This window comes from Theobroma cacao, chromosome 9, assembly GCF_053813885.1.
Source record: "Theobroma cacao isolate CCN51 chromosome 9, ASM5381388v1, whole genome shotgun sequence".
Lineage (NCBI taxonomy): Eukaryota > Viridiplantae > Streptophyta > Magnoliopsida > Malvales > Malvaceae > Theobroma > Theobroma cacao.
The window spans coordinates 1,162,085-1,179,757 of NC_142647.1; the positions used below are offsets into that span (position 1 = coordinate 1,162,085).

Here is a 17,673-nt window from a genome sequence, read left to right on the forward strand (position 1 = left end):
CTAGTTGCTTCCAAGATTCCAACTTGAGGCTTAGTAGTTTCTGAAGAATGTCTAATGTTTCTTCAGGAAAGAAGAGGGTGGCCGAGGAGTAAGGTGGAGGGATTGAAGGAAGAGCAAACTCTGCCTAAACAGGGCAAATGCCTTTTGCAATTTGCACGTCTAATTAATTTGAAGGATTAACAAGAACGGATGATGCACTGGCTAAATCCTGAGCTTTATGCCGTTTTACAAAGTGGTTGTATATGTAATGTATACTTTAAAATCAATTCCGTGAGTGGGGAACCTCTTTAACCATGCTTGCTTGTTAGTGAATTCATTTTTATTGTAAGTTCCTAGAATTTTCTTCTGTTGGCTGCTTGTTAGCCTCCTTTTCTTTTGTTAATAAAGTTGCTTATTCATCCGTAGTTATGACACCTGTTTTGTTGGATTTTGCAAAGCTTGCAATCGACTTGAAACAAAGACATTACTAGCAATAAAAGAGCCTCATTTCAGTCATTATTTTCTCACTACAAAGTACCAGAAAATATTGTTTCTAACAGGCCTCGATAATAGACCCAGCAGGCGACAGCAGAAAAGGAGGATCCCAAGCATAGGCGAAACTGACTGTGCTGAAGCCTCGCAAAGAATTGCCTTTGATGAGGAGGCAATTGTCACCTTGCTTCTCAAGGATATTTGGATCCACGATTTTTCTCAAATTTGTCAAACTCTGGTAATGATGGCAAGATATTGCTTCTTCAATCTGTTAAAAAGGCAAGTCAAATTGAAAACCTTGCTATGCTACAATCTTATGGTATCTCATTCATTAAAAAAAAGATTGGCATCCTGAATTCGAGTTGCAACCCACATTTTGAAGAACCAGAAGTCATGACTTGAAAGAAGTTTTTAATGTTGGTTTGCCTTAGTTGACTAGTATAATCAACTAGTTTCTTCTTTTGTTCAACTGGTAGAAGCCTTGAACATGAACCCGGGAATCTGGTGTAGCAGAAAATTAATAAATGAAGCAGAGGTTCCTTCTTTCCCAGATTACACCTGACCCAGATGTCTATGGCTTCACTGAATTAAAAATGATGGCGAGAGTCTCAGATATTGACCTCTGAAACTAAATATTTATTTCCTGGGGAATCGAGTAGGGGAATCCAATTACGGCAGAAGTTTCTTGACATTTTATTTGTTTTGTTTAGTTATGGTAAGAAGAAGACCGCACTTACGGTTGTGATGACTGGTGATGAACGAATCGTAGATGATTGGCAACTTCCAATTGGTTTGTTAGGCTCCATTCTTTTCCTTGATCTGTTTCGTGGGGACTTTGGTTTTCCCATTTTAGCAGAGAGTCCATCACCAGTTACATACTAGAAATTAAAATAGCTTTCTCTTTCTTGATGACTAAATCGCAAGCTTCTATCAAATGGATACTTCACCAAATTATTCCTAACCCATATTTTCAATCAGTCCTGTGGTTATAAATATTTTTTTTTCTCAAATAATTGATGGGTTCTTTGCAATTTGTATTCCCTGTCAATGTCAGTAACCAAAGCCTGATAGGCAGTAATATTTCAAGAGGGTTAGCAGAGGAATGAACTTTCGAAATTAGAAATTTTACTGTAACCTTGAGCTAGGAAGCTGCAAGGAGGTTCTTGAAAGTCAAAGTTTGGTTGTTCCCTTTTCTTTTGTTGCAAAGACTAATCAATTATTTAGATTCTTAATCTCTACGTTGGACTTTTCTGATGGAAGAACAATTAAGTTTTCACCAGCTCCATCTGCCTCGGTAGTATAAACTATAAATTTTATTTTATTTAAGTAATCATATGTACCTTGCTTGATTTGATTACTTCAAACCAGTAAACTTATCCAAAGCACCTACAAAATCTCTCACCTTCAGTCTGATATCAACTGTTTTTTCTTTTACAGAGAACCAGATTCTTTATATAGTTCACATTGCTCAACTTGTAGTTGTACATGACAGCTAATTGCAGGAGGTATTGTTGCTCTATGAAATGAGTTTCGTGTTTAAGCTTCTGTTTTTGTGTTTTTGGCTGTATTGGATGAGCCAAGGCTCAGTCTTTGTCACTTCACAAAGAAGAGGGTGGTCTGGAAATGTTATTAGCGGCACTGTTGTTATTAATGGAACAGCTTCAATAGGAAAAACAGATGACAATTTCATCTGTGCTACTCTGGATTGGTGGCCTCCTGAGAAATGTGACTATGGAACATGTAGCTGGGGCAGAGCTTCGCTTCTTAATCTAGTAAGCAGCTTATCCTTAGGCCTCTCAGATAACATAATCACAGCAAAATTCCAGCTTTCTGAAACTTTACTGCCTGCTCCACTCTGCAGGATCTTGCCAACCCCATATTGTTAAATGCTATCAAAGGTAAGCAGTTCTTTCCATTTTACTTTCGAAAGAAAAGATACATATGGAAGTTCAAAACTTACAATGTCCCTATTAGCATTCAGACTTATCCGTGTTGCAGCTTTTTCGCCATTAAAGATCAGAATGGGTGGTACCCTGCAAAATAATGTCATTTATGAGACCAAAGGTGATAAAAATCCTTGTGTACCATTTCCTAAAAATAGTTCAGAGATTTTCGGTTTCTCCAAAGGTTGCTTACCTATGTCTAGATGGGACGAACTCAACATTTTCTTCAAAAAAGCTGGGTCAGTAATTAAACTTTATCAGCATCTCCATGAACTTTGTAATCTGTCTCTTTCCAAACATTTACACAGCTAGATGAAACATGCTGTAACTGGATCCATCGCGCTTTTACTTCCAACGCAGGGCTATGGTTGTTTTTGGATTAAATGCATTAAGTGGGAGAACTATAGGTCCAGATGGTTCTGCCATCGGAGCTTGGAATTCTAGCAATGCTGAATCGCTCATACGATACACTGTCAACAAGGGCTATACTATATATGGTTGGGAACTTGGTAAAATCTCTCCCAGTATGCAGTTTAATGTCTAGGAAAATAAATGACTCCGAGTTAATCTTGCCTGCCTTTCTTCTTTTCAAAAGCAAATTCTTTTCCTGCATTTGTTATCTGAAGCAATGAGCTGAATCAGGAAATGAACTGTGTGGCTCTGGCGTTGGAGTACGAGTCTCAGCAGATCAATATGCATCTGATGTGAACTCTCTTCAGAACATTGTTCAGAATATATATAAAGGATTTGAGGTTAAGCCGCTAGTAATAGCACCAGGAGGATTCTTTGATGCAAATTGGTTCACAGAATTTGTAAAAGAAACACCTAAATCTCTTCAAGTAGTAACCCAACACATTTACAACCTTGGCGCAGGTAGTACTTCAGTTATTAAAAGTAACCTTAAAGAAGAAGCCTTTCGAAGTAAAGACATTATTTTCCCTGTATGTAGGTAATGATAATCAGCTCACCAACAAAATCCTAGATCCATCCTATCTAGATGGTGGGAACCAGCCCTTTGGAGACCTTCAAGCAATTCTGAAGAATTCAGGAACTTCAGCAGTCGCTTGGGTTGGTGAAGCAGGAGGAGCTTATAACAGTGGCCAAAATCTTGTCAGCAATTCATTTGTATATAGTTTCTGGTAAGCTTGGGCACATTTACTGCCCTTCATTTTCATGGTAAGCTTGATCTGACATGGGTTCTTTACTGGCTTTTTACTGATTAAACAGGTACTTGGACCAGCTTGGGATGGCATCATCCTATGATACCAAAACATACTGCAGACAGACATTGATTGGTGGAAACTATGGCCTGCTTGACACTGCTACCTTTGTCCCACATCCAGATTACTACAGGTAGTGTGCTCCTCGAACTTCAGATTTTCCAAATCATTTCTTGAACCAATGTCAGCAAATTAGATATATTCATGTTGCAGTGCTCTTCTCTGGCATCGTTTAATGGGGAGCAATGTCCTGTCCACGAGCTTCTCTGGGACAAGAAATCTACGAGCTTATGCTCACTGTTCTAAACAATCTGTAAGCAAACCCTCCACTCAGATTTGGTATCAAAGCAATGTTTATCCATACTCGGCTAATGTATCAGGTGTTCCTTTTAACAGCAAGGAATCGCATTGCTTCTCATCAATTTAAGTGCAAACACTACAGTTCAGGTCCGAGTTTCGACTGAAAGTCCTGCTAGCAATGGAGACTTGAGATTGCAGCAAGAAGACCAAACTCCAAGAATAAATTTTGCCACAATGCCTAGAAATTCTAAAAGTAACGGAAACACTAGGGAAGAGTACCATTTGACAGCTAAAGATGGGAATTTACACAGTAAAATTGTGCTTTTAAATGGGAAAGTACTCAGTCTAAATTCATCTGGGGGTATCCCTTCCATGGACCCAGTAAACAGGAGCATGTTAGATCCAATCACTGTTGCTCCTTTCTCCGTTGTCTTTTCTCACATTCCAAGCATACGAATTCCTGCCTGTAAGCAAGGATGACCGACATAATATTTTATGATTGAATTGTTTAAGCAATATCCATAAGCAAGAAAATGCCAAATCCAGATTTTAAATTGACTTTCTGACATTGCACTGTTACCTTCAACATGTATTTGAATATTTACTTTGGATATAAATATGAGTAAGAACTCTGCCAGCTCTTTTGGCTATTGTATAACTGATTTTATTGTAATAACTCTGCCAGCTCTTTTGGCTATTGTATAATTCATTTTATATATTTAATACGAGATTTCTTAACTTACTCGAATCTGTTACTCTCATTGCCAGTCAAGTCACCTTACTCTCCCTCACTTGAATCCTTTACGTTCACGTTGCAAGTTGACTCACTCTATCTATTACAAACCGAATTTATATTAAACTTGATATTATTTTATCACAAAATTATTTTTAATTAATTAAAAATAAAATAATGTTTTTATTATTGGTTAAAATACTCCGAGCATAGAAACATTTTTAATTTAATACGCCAACTTCACAAATTCAATAATAATATTTTTATTTTCCGGTTAAACGAGTACATGATGAGAGTGAATCAGCACAATGATAGAACCAAGCTATGCACAAAGTAACAAGAAACACAGCTAAATCTGCAACCTGCATTCAGAATTTACTCGAGAAAGGAGTCACTGGCACACATTTTCATGTCACTTGGTGAAAAAATATTGAAGCCATTACATAGAAGAAACGAAATACTATTGAACTTTGATCAAACTTATTAAACAAAATCCTCCTCCCTCCCAACCAGTAGTTAGCACTTAGCACCAATTTGCAGATTAACCTGTTTTCATCGTCTAAAAAAAATCCTGGTTTATATCTACATCTAAAAGAATGATCCATCCTGCGATATATAGAAAATCCCTCACTGCGGCTGTATCTGATAGAAAGTTGTCCACATGATGTTGCAAAAGCAATTTCGCAATATCGACACTCAGGCCTCTATCTGAGTGCAATACTGCCAACCCACAAATTAGTGGCCTTTAAACTGATGGAAATGTTAAGACATGTTCTCTTCTCAAGCCACGGAACACACCTTATCTGAAAATTAGATGGTACAAGATACTGGTTAACACAAACTGTATATTTAAGGTAGTAGGTCTCTTGCACCTTAAAATATATTTCACAAAAGTAAAAAGCAGAAATGCATGCTGATACTAGCCACATAAAGGTCAAAACAGGAATATGAACCGACTGCTAAGTCCTTGAGCTGTGTCCGAATGATGATCAAAGAAGAGACGGTTATTCTGATGATTGAATTGATTTGGGTATTAACTTTTCTATTTATTTTTCTGAAATAAAAGAGATGATCCAAGCAAAAGAGATGATCGTATATATAATATATATAATCTTCAAAAATATTAACAAGAATACAGCATGGAGGCAAGTTCACCTTGTCTAATGCTACTGCAGCAAAGACGATTGTCATCTATGTAAGTTGCCTGGACACCCATCATCCAGGACCCCACCGATATATCATCATGCGCATAAGTCTTCAAAGATGCACTGCATGTAATATAAGCTAGCTGAGGTCAAGTTCAAATTCATTCAGACATTTTAAGCAACTTAAGTCACATTCAATGGGAGCAAGGAATAGTTCATGGCACAAAATTTTCAAAATGAGTCTTGGACTATGTTCAACTTTGCATGCAAAGGAAAGCGATGAACAAAACAGATATGGATTTAGCTTATCAGCCATTCAGTTTCTAACATATAAATACTCTGCAGGTGGACTACCCTACTCCAACATGATTAGAGGTTCTTATAACACCCAAATTGTATTAATCACTAATGTTGAGACACCATAGTTTCTTTTCAGTTTCAGAAATTCAAAGTAGAATGTGTATCTCATTCTCTCCAAGTTATAGCATCAATAAATAACAACTAACCTGTTTACGTTGATGTACTGAGCAAGATTTTTGGAGAGTATAAGAAGTGAACCAGAGGCATGGCGAAAATACCTACACAGAAGAGCATAATTAATCAAGTTCCGTATACAGAAATTGAATTGAAACCAGTTACCATATCAAAGAGAATTGAACCCCTTTGAAGGAAGATGTCACTTGAACGACACTGTATTAAGGATACAAGGACAGTAGGAGCATGCACAACCACCAAAAAGTTACAAAGTGAATGAACATTGAGTGTTCTTACATTTAACAATTATGCAGCTACAGAAAGGGAAAGAAAAGAGAATAGTATGAAAGTTACATAAAGTACAAATTTAGTAGTGCACTGATCCACAAGCTAGATAACTTACGATTTCTCATCCCCAAACTTCCACCATTCTGGTTCAAACCAAGGCCTTCCCCTGAAATCAACAAAATTTAGGTACTTAAAAGCTGAACTCAGAATCTTAGGAAACAACTCAAGCTCAAAATACCATTTTAAAACAATAAATGTCCTCCAAGATTTCGTTTGGAATAGCAAACAGAACAAACATTCAACGATTAATAAACAAGAATGTAGACGTGCTACAATCAGCAAAGGAACACCTATGAAGAAAAAAACAGGTATAAATTTTTATGTACTCGTAGATGCATTATCAATATATTTACATCTGAGTATGAATAATATTTTCTAGCTTCTAAATGGGGATTTTTTTTTTTTTTTTTGAGAAGATAGCATTTGGTATAAGCAATTGAAGGAATTAGGAAAATGTATAAAATAATAGCCTAGGTGCATGTTGAGAGCCATCTTGGATAAACAGATTTCAATAACGAAATAAGACAAAAATAAGTACATACTCTTCAGCAACCACTTCTCCTGACTTCATGCATCCAATATAAGCACTATCTTGGCCACGCCGTTGTTCAAGAAGTCCAATCAATCCCTCTGTCAAGTAGAAAAAAGAGTAGATGATATATTAGAGTTCCAGTGAATAAACAGCAATAAGCCAAAAGCCAAAAAGTTGTGATATTCTATACAAATGAAAAAGGCAGAAGTCCTACCAAGGCCAATGTCAATATTATCATCAACTTTGACGTAAAATTCTGCATCCCAATTTTGAACTGCAGCAGTGAAGAAAAATTTTGCTTTCTTAGGAAGCTCCTCTTGCGCCTCCTCATGACCATCCTGATAAATCAACATGAGGCAAGCATGTCACAGAATCTATGTTTTCAGGCAGTCGGATTACAATAAGCAAGTGGAAAGAGAAAATTTCATAAAAACCAAAGTCTTGCATCCAATTACAGATATATTCTGATAAAGGTCTGACCACCAATGCAGACAAAAGGCTCAGCATTCATGCAGAATATCTAGGCCTCAAACCAAAAGTCAATAATTTGAATTTGCAGACATATTCAAATTCTATCACTTACAAGAATAAAGAAATCCTTTGTCTTACGGTTTTCCTCATCAATATTGCGATCCAAGCTATCACCTCGATTAGCACTACCAATTTCAAAGTAGTTAATCCCATTAGTACCCACCAATTGCAGCATTGTTGATAGCAGAGGAATGAAATCGAGCAAAGAAGCGAAACAATCCATATGAAAACCATGAGAACGCAATAAGGATTGAAGAATATGGAAATACCTCCGACCAATCACAAATCGTATCACAACCCCTCTTTCCTCCAGCTTTTTTAATGCATCACCTGTCAAAACCAGAAGAGTGTTAATAATATATGGTTTCTATAGCAAAGTATCTGTCTAAATATATATTAAAAGTAACATGAAACTAATCATGTCAAAACTGCTATGTTAATGCAACAGCATACTAGTAGAAATACTATCAAGCACCAAAAAAGAGAGGAAAGCCAACAGAAAATCTAAAATCAAGTTTTAAACTATAACAAACCAGCACACTCACCTCTAGGCATCCAAGATCCTCTAAATGTAATTCGTTTCAAGTGACTACCAAATCCAGTATAAACTCCAATAACTGCAAGAAGCTTCTGATCTGAAGAACCACTTTGTCGCAACTGGTGCTTCAGGTATCCTTGACTCTTAGCTAACGTCAAATCCATCTCTGCTTCTACAATCCTCCTCTCTAGATCCCTAAAAATCAAATTCATTGTTTCAAATGACAGCACAATGCCAAAAAAAACAAAACAGAGAAACAGTCATATTAGACTATAAAAATTGGGAGACAGAAACTAAGAATGAAAATTGAGGAACATACTTGCATCCTAGGACCATTAGCTTATCTTCGACCGTAAGAACCTTTGGTCTCTACCAATACGAAAACAGAAACATCAGACAGAAAATACTTATTTAAATCTTACTAAACAGGTGATTAGGTTGTTGCAATAATCTAATAAACAGACATCTCTTATTTTACCAACAAATAGAAACAGAGGAAATATGCTAAGACCAGGAGGATTTGTTTGGCTTCTGAGTCCTACAAAACCAAGGCAGAAAGAAACCTGTTCAATGTTCTTCTTAAGAAGATTAGCAAGCAATGTTCTGTTCTCTGCATCTTGCCACAACCTAATTTTCACCAAATTTTCGCAAAATAAATAAATAAATCAGCACAATTAATCAATTTGTTAGCTACGGAAATTGACAAAAAAATAAGGCAATAATTAACACAAATTTTAGGCTGAATTGGATGAATATAAATTTGGATTCTTTGATCCTTTTTTTTCCAAATATAATCCAAAATGAAAAACAAATTCCACGAAACTGACGCAGTGGAATTAAGAATTAAAAAGGAAAAATGGAGATAAAAGAAATTACGAACCGGCCAGCAACGTAGAGCCAAGCGACGCAAGAGAAAAAGGCCATCACCAAAGAAGGCTTGGATGTCTGTAGATTCTTCGATCTCCATCGTCTCTCTGCTTTCGTCGACGTAGGTAAACCCTCCATCTCACACTAACACAGATTACAGAATCAAAGCAGAGATTTACTGCTGTCTAATCTCCAATTTTTAATTACAATGATCGAGTGAAAGAGTATGAGAGCTCAGTGTAGAGATTCAAATCAACTGTGGAGAATTCAAGGAGAATCAGAAATACAGAAACAGACGAAAATTTGAACTGAAATTTTGAAGAAAAGAAGAGAGAGAGATCTGGTTGCAGAGCGGTTACTTCGAGATGGAGGAGCCCGGTAAACTGAGTCTTACGGGCTAGGCCCACTTAGGTACAACTTTGCCTTAATTATTTTCAAATGAATTTGGTCAATTTCTGTACATGGAATCTCATGTGAAATTTGGCAACCCTTTCAAGAAAATGAGCCGGCTGGTGTCCAGTTATGGTATGTAGAACTGTAACCTCAAGATTACCAATTCCGGAAAGGTAATTCCTCATCCCATAAAAGTTACTAATTACCATCTATTGACGGAATCCAGGATTTGAGAGTAAAAAGAATTATCATTTATTATTGAACGTAATTAAAAAAGATATGCTAATTATCATTGTTCAATATCAAAACAAAAAAATCTATTAAAAAATAAAAATATATATATATCATTAAATCAAATACTCGAATAATTACTGATTGTAATTACTGATTGTAACTTTTGAGAAGCATTAGTAACTTTTGAGAATGCTTCGGTGTTTAGAACTTTAGGTGCAAAAGGAGATATATGCCTTAATGCAGCCCACATGCAATCTTTAGTTACGAAACAGTTCATTGGCTTTAAAAGTTTCATGCCGTCGGAAAGGCTTCAACAGGGCAAACCATGAGAATTACCCATTCTTCAAGCAAACAAAAATCATGATGGTCTATAGCAAAATTAATAGACTTCTTTTCGACATCAGAGCATCAGAATGAATAGATGTTAACAGAAGTTAAATCCCCGAATGTGTTCTACAAGGTAAAACTATATAATCTTCTGAGATGCCCCAAGGAGTGGAAGGGTATCCATTCTTTCAGCAGCAAAGCAATGGGCATTAGTGTAGAAGATCATCCAGCTTAACAGAATGGAGCCCTCTGACGACATTGTTTGGACCTCTCCTTCCGAATGCTGAACATAAAGCTCATGGTTCCATCTCAAATACTTAACTCCTACCGCCTCCCGGTAACAAGCTAGCCAAAGAGGGAACCCCTTGGTTTCTCATTTCTTCTTGTGCTCTCCTCATTTCTTCAGGATCTGTTGCCAACAGAATAGGTTGATAAAATTAGTCAAAGTATAATTACTAGCTTTCATTTTTCTTTTTCCATCTCATGTTAAGAGAGGGTGGGATAGAAGCATATGCCCAAGAACATAGAAGAATTTAGTTAAAACAAGAAAAATCAAACATTATGCAGGCAAGTAATAAATCGACTTGCTACTCTCGACCAAAGTCAAGTCATATAAATCTATCATGAGTCCAAACTTCAAGAAATCTACCAAGTTATGAACTAGTAATAGAGTACTTTACCCATGTTTTCCACTAATTTGGGCATTAAAAACACCACAACCAGCATAAATCCCACCATGAGACCCATTGGGCTTTTCACAACGGACATTATGGAGAAAGGTTCTCTAATCTGCAACAAAGTAGGATATAAATATGAGGCAAAGAATAAATAACAACTAAGAACAGAAGGAACATAAACATAAATAGCAAAAGGTTCCTCAACCTCATAATATTGTTCTTCTCTCAATGGCTCTAAAACCAATTCACTAAGACCCCTCCTGTTCTCTGTCAATGCTGCCTGTACCTTGCCTGGGTTTCTAGCACTAACATCAACTCTAACCTAAGCAAGTTTCAAAGAAATTATTGTTAAAGGAAAAAACACCACAATAACTTGATCAAAAGTCGCGAGACTCAGGCAAGAAATAAAAATCTTACTGGAGAAAAGAAATAGCCTATTGCAGCCACTTCAATCAAATGAGTCCCTGCTGGCACATTATGACTTTTGGCATTTATATTAAGGAATCATAATACTCCTGAGGAAAGGTTTACTACCATTCATTGGATACAGTATCAGTGTATGTCATTATCTACTTACAGAAAAACAGCATTGACAGGATAAAGAAAGAAAAAGTATAAACTAAAAGATATGAATTTTCAAACAGAGCTATGCGTTAGAATTGATAAAATATTAGGATACAATGAAAAATATCCATCAGGTCTCAGAAAAGTAACATTTTGGCCACCATTGAGTATAACTTTGACATTTGATATTTTTCCAGGCAAAGCAAACCCTTTTGTACCCAGACCTGCCAAATAAAGTCATCAATCGTCTGTGGAAAATTAAAATAAACAGATACATAGAGAGATACAAACAATGTGGTTGTATTGATTCATGCTACATTGGAGACTACAATAACATCACGTTGAAGAAGGACTAACAAATATCTACCTTTCAAATATATCATCTGCACTAAGGTCAAAAGGTTCTATCCGACAAATTGCATCTTTTACCAAAACCTAGAATGAGATATAGTTCCATCTTGCATTAACTACATCTATTGACTAATGACCTAAAAAATATATAGCCTAAGTCTTAGTAACATTGAAGGGACAAAAAATAACATGGAACAATAAGAATTTTGATGTAAGTCTTACTCGAATAGTCCTATCAAAAATTCACAAACATCTACGTTACCTATACAAAGGCTTCTGCAAAGTTGCATAATAAATCACCATTGATTTACAAATAGCAAATCAGAACTTTATGCATATATTCTAAAACTGAGACAAGCATTATCACAGTAAAACAACATATTAGAATGTAACAAAGATCGAAAACAGCCAAAATCATTATATAATTATATAATTTTGCATAAAATCAGTACAAATTAGTCAAATTAAAAAAAAAAAAAGGGGATAATACCTTGGGGGATCCTCACTCGACCATTGATGGTGAACCCATCGCCAGAACTGCCAAAAACAGATAAACAAACGAGTGATGAAGCTAAAACCAAATAAAAGATCCATTTACGAGAGAGGAAAGTAATTTAAAAACGATATACTTTTACTAAGCTCAACTGAACCAGCTATCTAATGGTGATAAAGTCGCTAAATTCAATTCCTAGTCAAGAAATCTAAAGTTCAAAAGAATTAAAACAACTTTACCTTTTCAGCAATCAAACAGAAAATTAGAATTAGTAAAAGGAGAGAAGGCAGTGCAGATTAAAACTCCTACCCGGATGAAATCGTGAGTGCCGTAGAAAGAAGCATGAAAAGCAATAACGTAACCGGTTCGAATCGGGGGATCGACGCCATGGCAGCTGAGATTTGAGAGCTTCGACAGTAGATGAAAACTAAGAAAGAAACAGCCCCCGGCTTTCCCAGCTTTTGGAGATTCGTAGAATTTTATTATTTAGAGCCTGCTCAGTTGGGCCGATGAATAAATCTGGACCCTTCATCTTGAGTTGGAACTGGGCCATGATTTGGGCTTGTCCAGAATCAGCAGAGACGAATTTTCATTTTACTTTCTTCCCAAAAAAAAATCCTTTTTGTAGTATTTTTTGGAAATAAAATTTTATTTAGTGAGAGTGACTTCTTATTTAAATAATTAAAATTTAAATTACAATTATTTTTACCACTTTATATTTAAAATGAAATTATTTTTCATAGGTTATTATAAATTGTTACTATATTTACTATTTTACTGATTTGCCTAACAATTTCTTTTATGAGTGTTGAGGAGACACTTCGGTAAGATCCAAAGGTAAAAAAAAAATAGGGAGACAAAAAATAAATCTTTTGATTAAAGAGAATATCTTACAATTAAAGGCTCAATGCCAAAACAAACCATGAATCAAGACACAATGAGGATTTCTTCTTTTTCCTCAACAAGCTAGGCAAAAAAAAAAAAAAACAAAAACAAAACAAAAAATACAAAAGAAAAGACAAGAATTTCCATTTACAAGATTGATTATGGTAGAACATTGCTTTCATCCTTTTCCCCCAACAAACGATAGCTTGAAGGAAGTTTATACAACAAATATGGTGGAGATAATGGCTCCTGACAAAGAATGAAGATGATCTAATTAAGCTAATATGATTCCCACAAATGCTACAATCCCAGCTTTCTTGAGAACCAGTCTGAACAATTAGCTATTACAAATCCACCAAACACCTGCAGTGCACCATAGAAAAATGTAAAAGAGATTAAACCCGGTGTCACGCAATATCTAATAAACCACATTTATTCGGACAGTTGAATTACCTGAGCTGAGCCCAGAATGTAAATTGCAGAGTAGTGACGGCCATGAATGACCATGTCAGCCACCATTGCAAGAGGGATGGTAAGTGACATGCCCAATGTGGCTACCAGAGGAGTTGTCCATACAACACATAATGCCCTAGGGAGAAGAGAGGAAATTTGGAGAAAGGTTAAGAATACGTGAAACGAGGAAAATATAGAGGGTAGGTGAATGAAGTACTTGGGAAAAGGATGCATACCAAAAATAATCGGAGAGGACACTTCCAACGAAGCCATTTGCGAGGACTACTTCATCCAATTTAGCAGAGTGTGGAATTGTGAATTTGGGTTCTATTCCCAAGGCTGTCAATGGCCAAACTGAAACAATGGTTTTAAAGAAACAATTAGTTTGCTAATTAAACGTCCAGCTGTACTCTTCAGTCAAGAGTCAATGGCTTGTAACAAGAATTTAGATACCAACTTCAATGACTTATTCATAAGAATATTGATTCTCAAACGACTCTTACCAAGCCACCAAAGCGCTACAAGTGTAAACAGTCCTATGTATCCAAATAACTTTTGAACATCAACCCTTTCTCCTTCCTCACCTGCAAACTTTTTAAGCAGCACTGCAACATAATTGAAAAATGGAAGACAAGATGACAATTTGGCAAAAAATTGTAGAACAGATAAATAAATCAAATAAGAGAATCAACCAAACCTGTAAATAGCCCATATGACATGGCTGAGAGGAGGCCAAAAAGATCACCAACAAGAGAGCGTTTCCCATTGCTAAACACAAACATCAACTGTCAATGTCCAAAACATATATTACAAAGAGCAAGCTAGCAGGAAAAAACCTAACACTAACAACATATCTGATGAAATACGTAAGAACATAACTGCATGCATGATATAGTTATAGCCAAATGGAAGTATCATGTGAAAATGCTTAATTACAGTATGGAAATGCTTTTAGGCCATGTGATTTGTTGGCCAAATGAAGAGATCTTCTGTGGGTTAGAACTTAATTATCACTTTTGATATAGTAATAGTAAAAGTCCTGCAGCTTATGAAAGCTGGCAGGAAAGAGCTGAATGATAAAAGAAAGCAATTCATCACTGAGCTTTTCTTTACCACAAGCCATAAAAATGTAGCAGAAAATCATAATATTAACCTGAAATGCTTTAAGGTACTCCTGGAACTTGTAAAAAGGATTGTGGAGGAAGTGTATAAACCACTAACCCTCTTCTTTGAACTATTGTGGCTTTGGCAGCACTATTACTTGCATGTAAGCAGCAATACCAACTATAAATCAAAAGTGTACAAACATAAATGTCTAGATACATTCATGTATATTTCTATACTTATTGCATAGAGTTCTATAAAGGCAACACAGTCCTGCCTGAAAAGCATGCCAAGAATATAAGCATGCCAAGAATATACATGCTGAGACATTCAAGATAAAATGAACTTACGATGAAGAACCTATTGAATCATCAGCAGCCCAAGTTTTTCCCAGAGTGGTCATCGCAACACCAGCCATGCTGACAAAGACTGCAACAACCTTTGCTACATTTAATGAATCTTGGCCCAGAAAAGCACCAATAAAAAGAGTAAAAAGTCCTGAAGTTGAGGACAGCACCGTTGTACTTGCCACACTTGTACGTGCAAGAGCAGCATTTGATAAATACTGCAAACAACCAAAAAGCATTAGCAATAACTCTTTTAAGTTCCTTTGCATAGAAAAATGATTCAATATCCAAAAATGTGAAAAATATTTCCCAGAAAAACTATTTTATCAATGCAAAAACTACCCTTTTGAGGGAGAATCCTTTGCTTTATTTACGAAGTGACAAACCAAAAAGGTTTGCATATTCAATGCACAAATTTGAGGCTAAAACTTTAACAGAACAAAATAATGTGAAAAGAAAAGCCAAATCCTAAAAATGCTTCGCAATCACTAATTACCTCTGTTACAAACCAGATAGGAGCAATATAAAATCCAAAGGTAGCAATCTCCCTCGTGGTAAGCTCTTTGTCTTGTTTCAGAAAGTGCACTTCATCTTTGTTTTTGGGAACCAATGGCCTTCCCTCTATGTGAGGTGAAAGATCTGCGTCACTGTCTTTCCTAGCCAAAGTCACTTGAGGTTCCATTTCATATATTTTGTGCCTTAGAGGAGAACCAAGCTCAATAGATGAGACATCTATACTTTCTACCTCTTTAACAGTTTTCGAAGAACGACGTCTTAGCAAGTTACATAGCCAATCCTTAATAAACGCTATTGGAAGGTAAATTACCATAAGCGAAGCTCCAAGATATGTAACCGCAAATGGCTGCTTATAGTCAGTAAAGATATCCTGTGGACAAGATATCAATTAGTTTGAATTCAAACTAGCTTCAAAATATTGTAATGCATTGTAGAATTATGACAATATGTAAGACTTCTGAGTTTGAAAGAGAAAACAAACAATAACCAAAAATAGTTATTTCTAATCAACCTATGCGGAAGTATGAACAACCTTCATGGGATACATACGTACAATGACACCTACATGAAGATCCTCAGAATCGCAACAGATATTATAAATGCATGCCTTCTTCATTTTGATACATCAGACAGCATATTCAGCTAAAAAGACCTGAACCTTTACAGGATTAAAGGACATAAAGTAGCATAAGTGACAACGATCATTGCAAATATCACTTGAATGCTGCATGGATGAGCTTGGAACAATTGACCACGTGAAATAAGATCAAATGCTATTCTTTCCTGACAACTATTTAAAAACCTATTCCACTATTCAAAAATTAAATAACCCAGAAAGCCCATACTTTGCTATATATAAGTTCCTGCTCCCGTTTAATGATGAATATGCAAACATATAATGAATTAAATTGTAGAACAAGTAAGACCTCCAAGAAGCATGTTGCTCTCCATTCTCCTCATTTCCCCAAAGAATATTTTGCCAAAAAAAAAAACTAAAACGTTCAATTATTCACGATATGTCAATTGCAGCATCCCAAACCAATACAGAACTACAAAATGAATTAATTGGTCAAGAACGTGCACAAATGCATATTTCTGGATATATTAATTAAACTTAACAAATGGAATCCAAAGAACCTTTAATAAAAAATATGGGAACTCGGAAACTAACCTGGGTTACTTCTGCAGAGGTCACCCATATAACAACAACCGTACCTATCAAGAACAAGCCAGCCTTATACCTCCAACCCATTAGAAATCAGACAAGACCCAGATTCAGAAAAACCACAGGGATTCCAAAGATCTAACTGTTTCAACCAGATCTTCTAAGCAGGTCTTTATGGCTTTTGACCTGCCACCGACACGTTAATGTACGATCCAAGATGGCGTAGGATTCAATGTTGAAGCTTCAGAAAAAAAAAGAGAAAGGCAAAGAGAAAGAGAGAGAGAGAGAGAGAATCGTGGGGCGGCTGGTAAGTAGCCGAGAGGTGGGAGGAGGATTCTTTGCAAATTAATAAAAAGCCAAAAGATCTTGTTAAGAAAGAGAGGGAAGGATTTCGAGAAAATTTTCCTTTTTTTTTGGTTATTAATAATTTGACTCAGTTTAATTGCTTTCTGCCACCACTCTCTTCCTCTCTCCTACGTGTCTCTCATTATTGGCCTTTGTTCCTTTCACTTAACACCTCAGCATAAAAAAATTGTAAAATAAATTTTATTTTCTCATTTTTAAATCTTTATTCTTGTTTTATTTTCACAAAATTAAAATTTTAATATATTTTACTATTAAAATTTAGAAACTTTTCTACAAAATAAATATTCAATACTTTTTTATATAAAAAGATAAAAAAAATCATAAAAATAATTATAATATGAGAAAATCTTGTTTTAATATAATACAACTTGCGTTGAGATTTGTAATCAAAAATAAAAATATAAATATATAAAAATTTATTTTTAAATATCTTAAGAAATTAAAAATTAAAAAAAAAAGCAAAGGGACCACTACTATTACTACATTACATAATGTATTAAACCCGATTTGATTTATAATAATTAATTTAAGAGTTAAATAACATTTTTTTACAAAAAATAAAAAGTTAAAAAAAAAGTATAGTATTAACTAGTACTATATGAGGAAATCTTAAATTCATGGGATGGGATCCAATTTATTCTCATGTAAATTTGAGAAAGTTAAGGCTGGAGCATCAATGCCTTTCCTAATTAATCT

At 35.5% G+C, this 17,673-nt stretch overlaps 4 protein-coding genes across 8 annotated transcripts; 1 reads left to right on the plus strand and 3 right to left on the minus strand.

The window, feature by feature from the left end:
- The first annotated feature begins 27 nt into the window (after positions 1-27).
- Positions 28-4,492, plus strand: LOC18587757 (heparanase-like protein 3). 4 transcript variants are annotated; one of them, XM_088810038.1, is made up of 11 exons: positions 28-750; positions 1,909-1,976; positions 2,131-2,243; positions 2,333-2,369; positions 2,453-2,653; positions 2,775-2,923; positions 3,057-3,287; positions 3,364-3,553; positions 3,642-3,767; positions 3,848-3,947; positions 4,031-4,492. In XM_088810038.1, the coding sequence occupies exons 5-11, from the start codon at positions 2,493-2,495 to the stop codon at positions 4,412-4,414; spliced, it is 1,341 nt and encodes a 446-aa protein (XP_088666164.1). In that variant the 5' UTR covers positions 28-750; positions 1,909-1,976; positions 2,131-2,243; positions 2,333-2,369; positions 2,453-2,492; the 3' UTR covers positions 4,415-4,492. The 4 variants fall into 4 exon arrangements, with proteins under 4 accessions (XP_088666164.1, XP_088666163.1, XP_007011803.3 ...); XM_088810037.1 differs by having other exon boundaries at positions 2,470-2,653; XM_007011741.3 differs by having other exon boundaries at positions 1,909-2,243; positions 2,470-2,653.
- Positions 4,493-5,005: 513 nt separating this feature from the next.
- On the minus strand, positions 5,006-9,376 carry LOC18587758 (Galactosyltransferase family protein). 2 transcript variants are annotated; one of them, XM_007011743.3, is made up of 12 exons: positions 9,116-9,376; positions 8,799-8,862; positions 8,555-8,604; positions 8,243-8,430; positions 7,967-8,027; positions 7,750-7,822; positions 7,381-7,504; positions 7,177-7,264; positions 6,690-6,740; positions 6,319-6,390; positions 5,823-5,935; positions 5,006-5,470 (listed from the first exon to the last, which is right to left on the minus strand). In XM_007011743.3, the coding sequence occupies exons 1-12, from the start codon at positions 9,238-9,240 to the stop codon at positions 5,448-5,450; spliced, it is 1,032 nt and encodes a 343-aa protein (XP_007011805.3). In that variant the 5' UTR covers positions 9,241-9,376; the 3' UTR covers positions 5,006-5,447. The 2 variants fall into 2 exon arrangements, with proteins under 2 accessions (XP_007011805.3, XP_088665490.1); XM_088809364.1 differs by lacking the exon at positions 5,006-5,470 and having other exon boundaries at positions 5,776-5,935.
- A 692-nt stretch (positions 9,377-10,068) lies between these two features.
- On the minus strand, positions 10,069-12,609 carry LOC18587759 (ER membrane protein complex subunit 7 homolog). Its single transcript, XM_007011744.3, has 7 exons — positions 12,451-12,609; positions 12,139-12,185; positions 11,413-11,521; positions 11,151-11,214; positions 10,939-11,055; positions 10,737-10,845; positions 10,069-10,465 (listed from the first exon to the last, which is right to left on the minus strand). The coding sequence occupies exons 1-7, from the start codon at positions 12,528-12,530 to the stop codon at positions 10,374-10,376; spliced, it is 618 nt and encodes a 205-aa protein (XP_007011806.3). The 5' UTR covers positions 12,531-12,609; the 3' UTR covers positions 10,069-10,373.
- Positions 12,610-12,996: 387 nt separating this feature from the next.
- Positions 12,997-17,004, minus strand: LOC18587760 (EamA-like transporter family). Its single transcript, XM_007011746.3, has 8 exons — positions 16,618-17,004; positions 15,427-15,816; positions 14,934-15,148; positions 14,177-14,247; positions 13,983-14,084; positions 13,716-13,833; positions 13,480-13,615; positions 12,997-13,389 (listed from the first exon to the last, which is right to left on the minus strand). The coding sequence occupies exons 1-8, from the start codon at positions 16,696-16,698 to the stop codon at positions 13,327-13,329; spliced, it is 1,176 nt and encodes a 391-aa protein (XP_007011808.2). The 5' UTR covers positions 16,699-17,004; the 3' UTR covers positions 12,997-13,326.
- Positions 17,005-17,673: the final 669 nt, after the last annotated feature.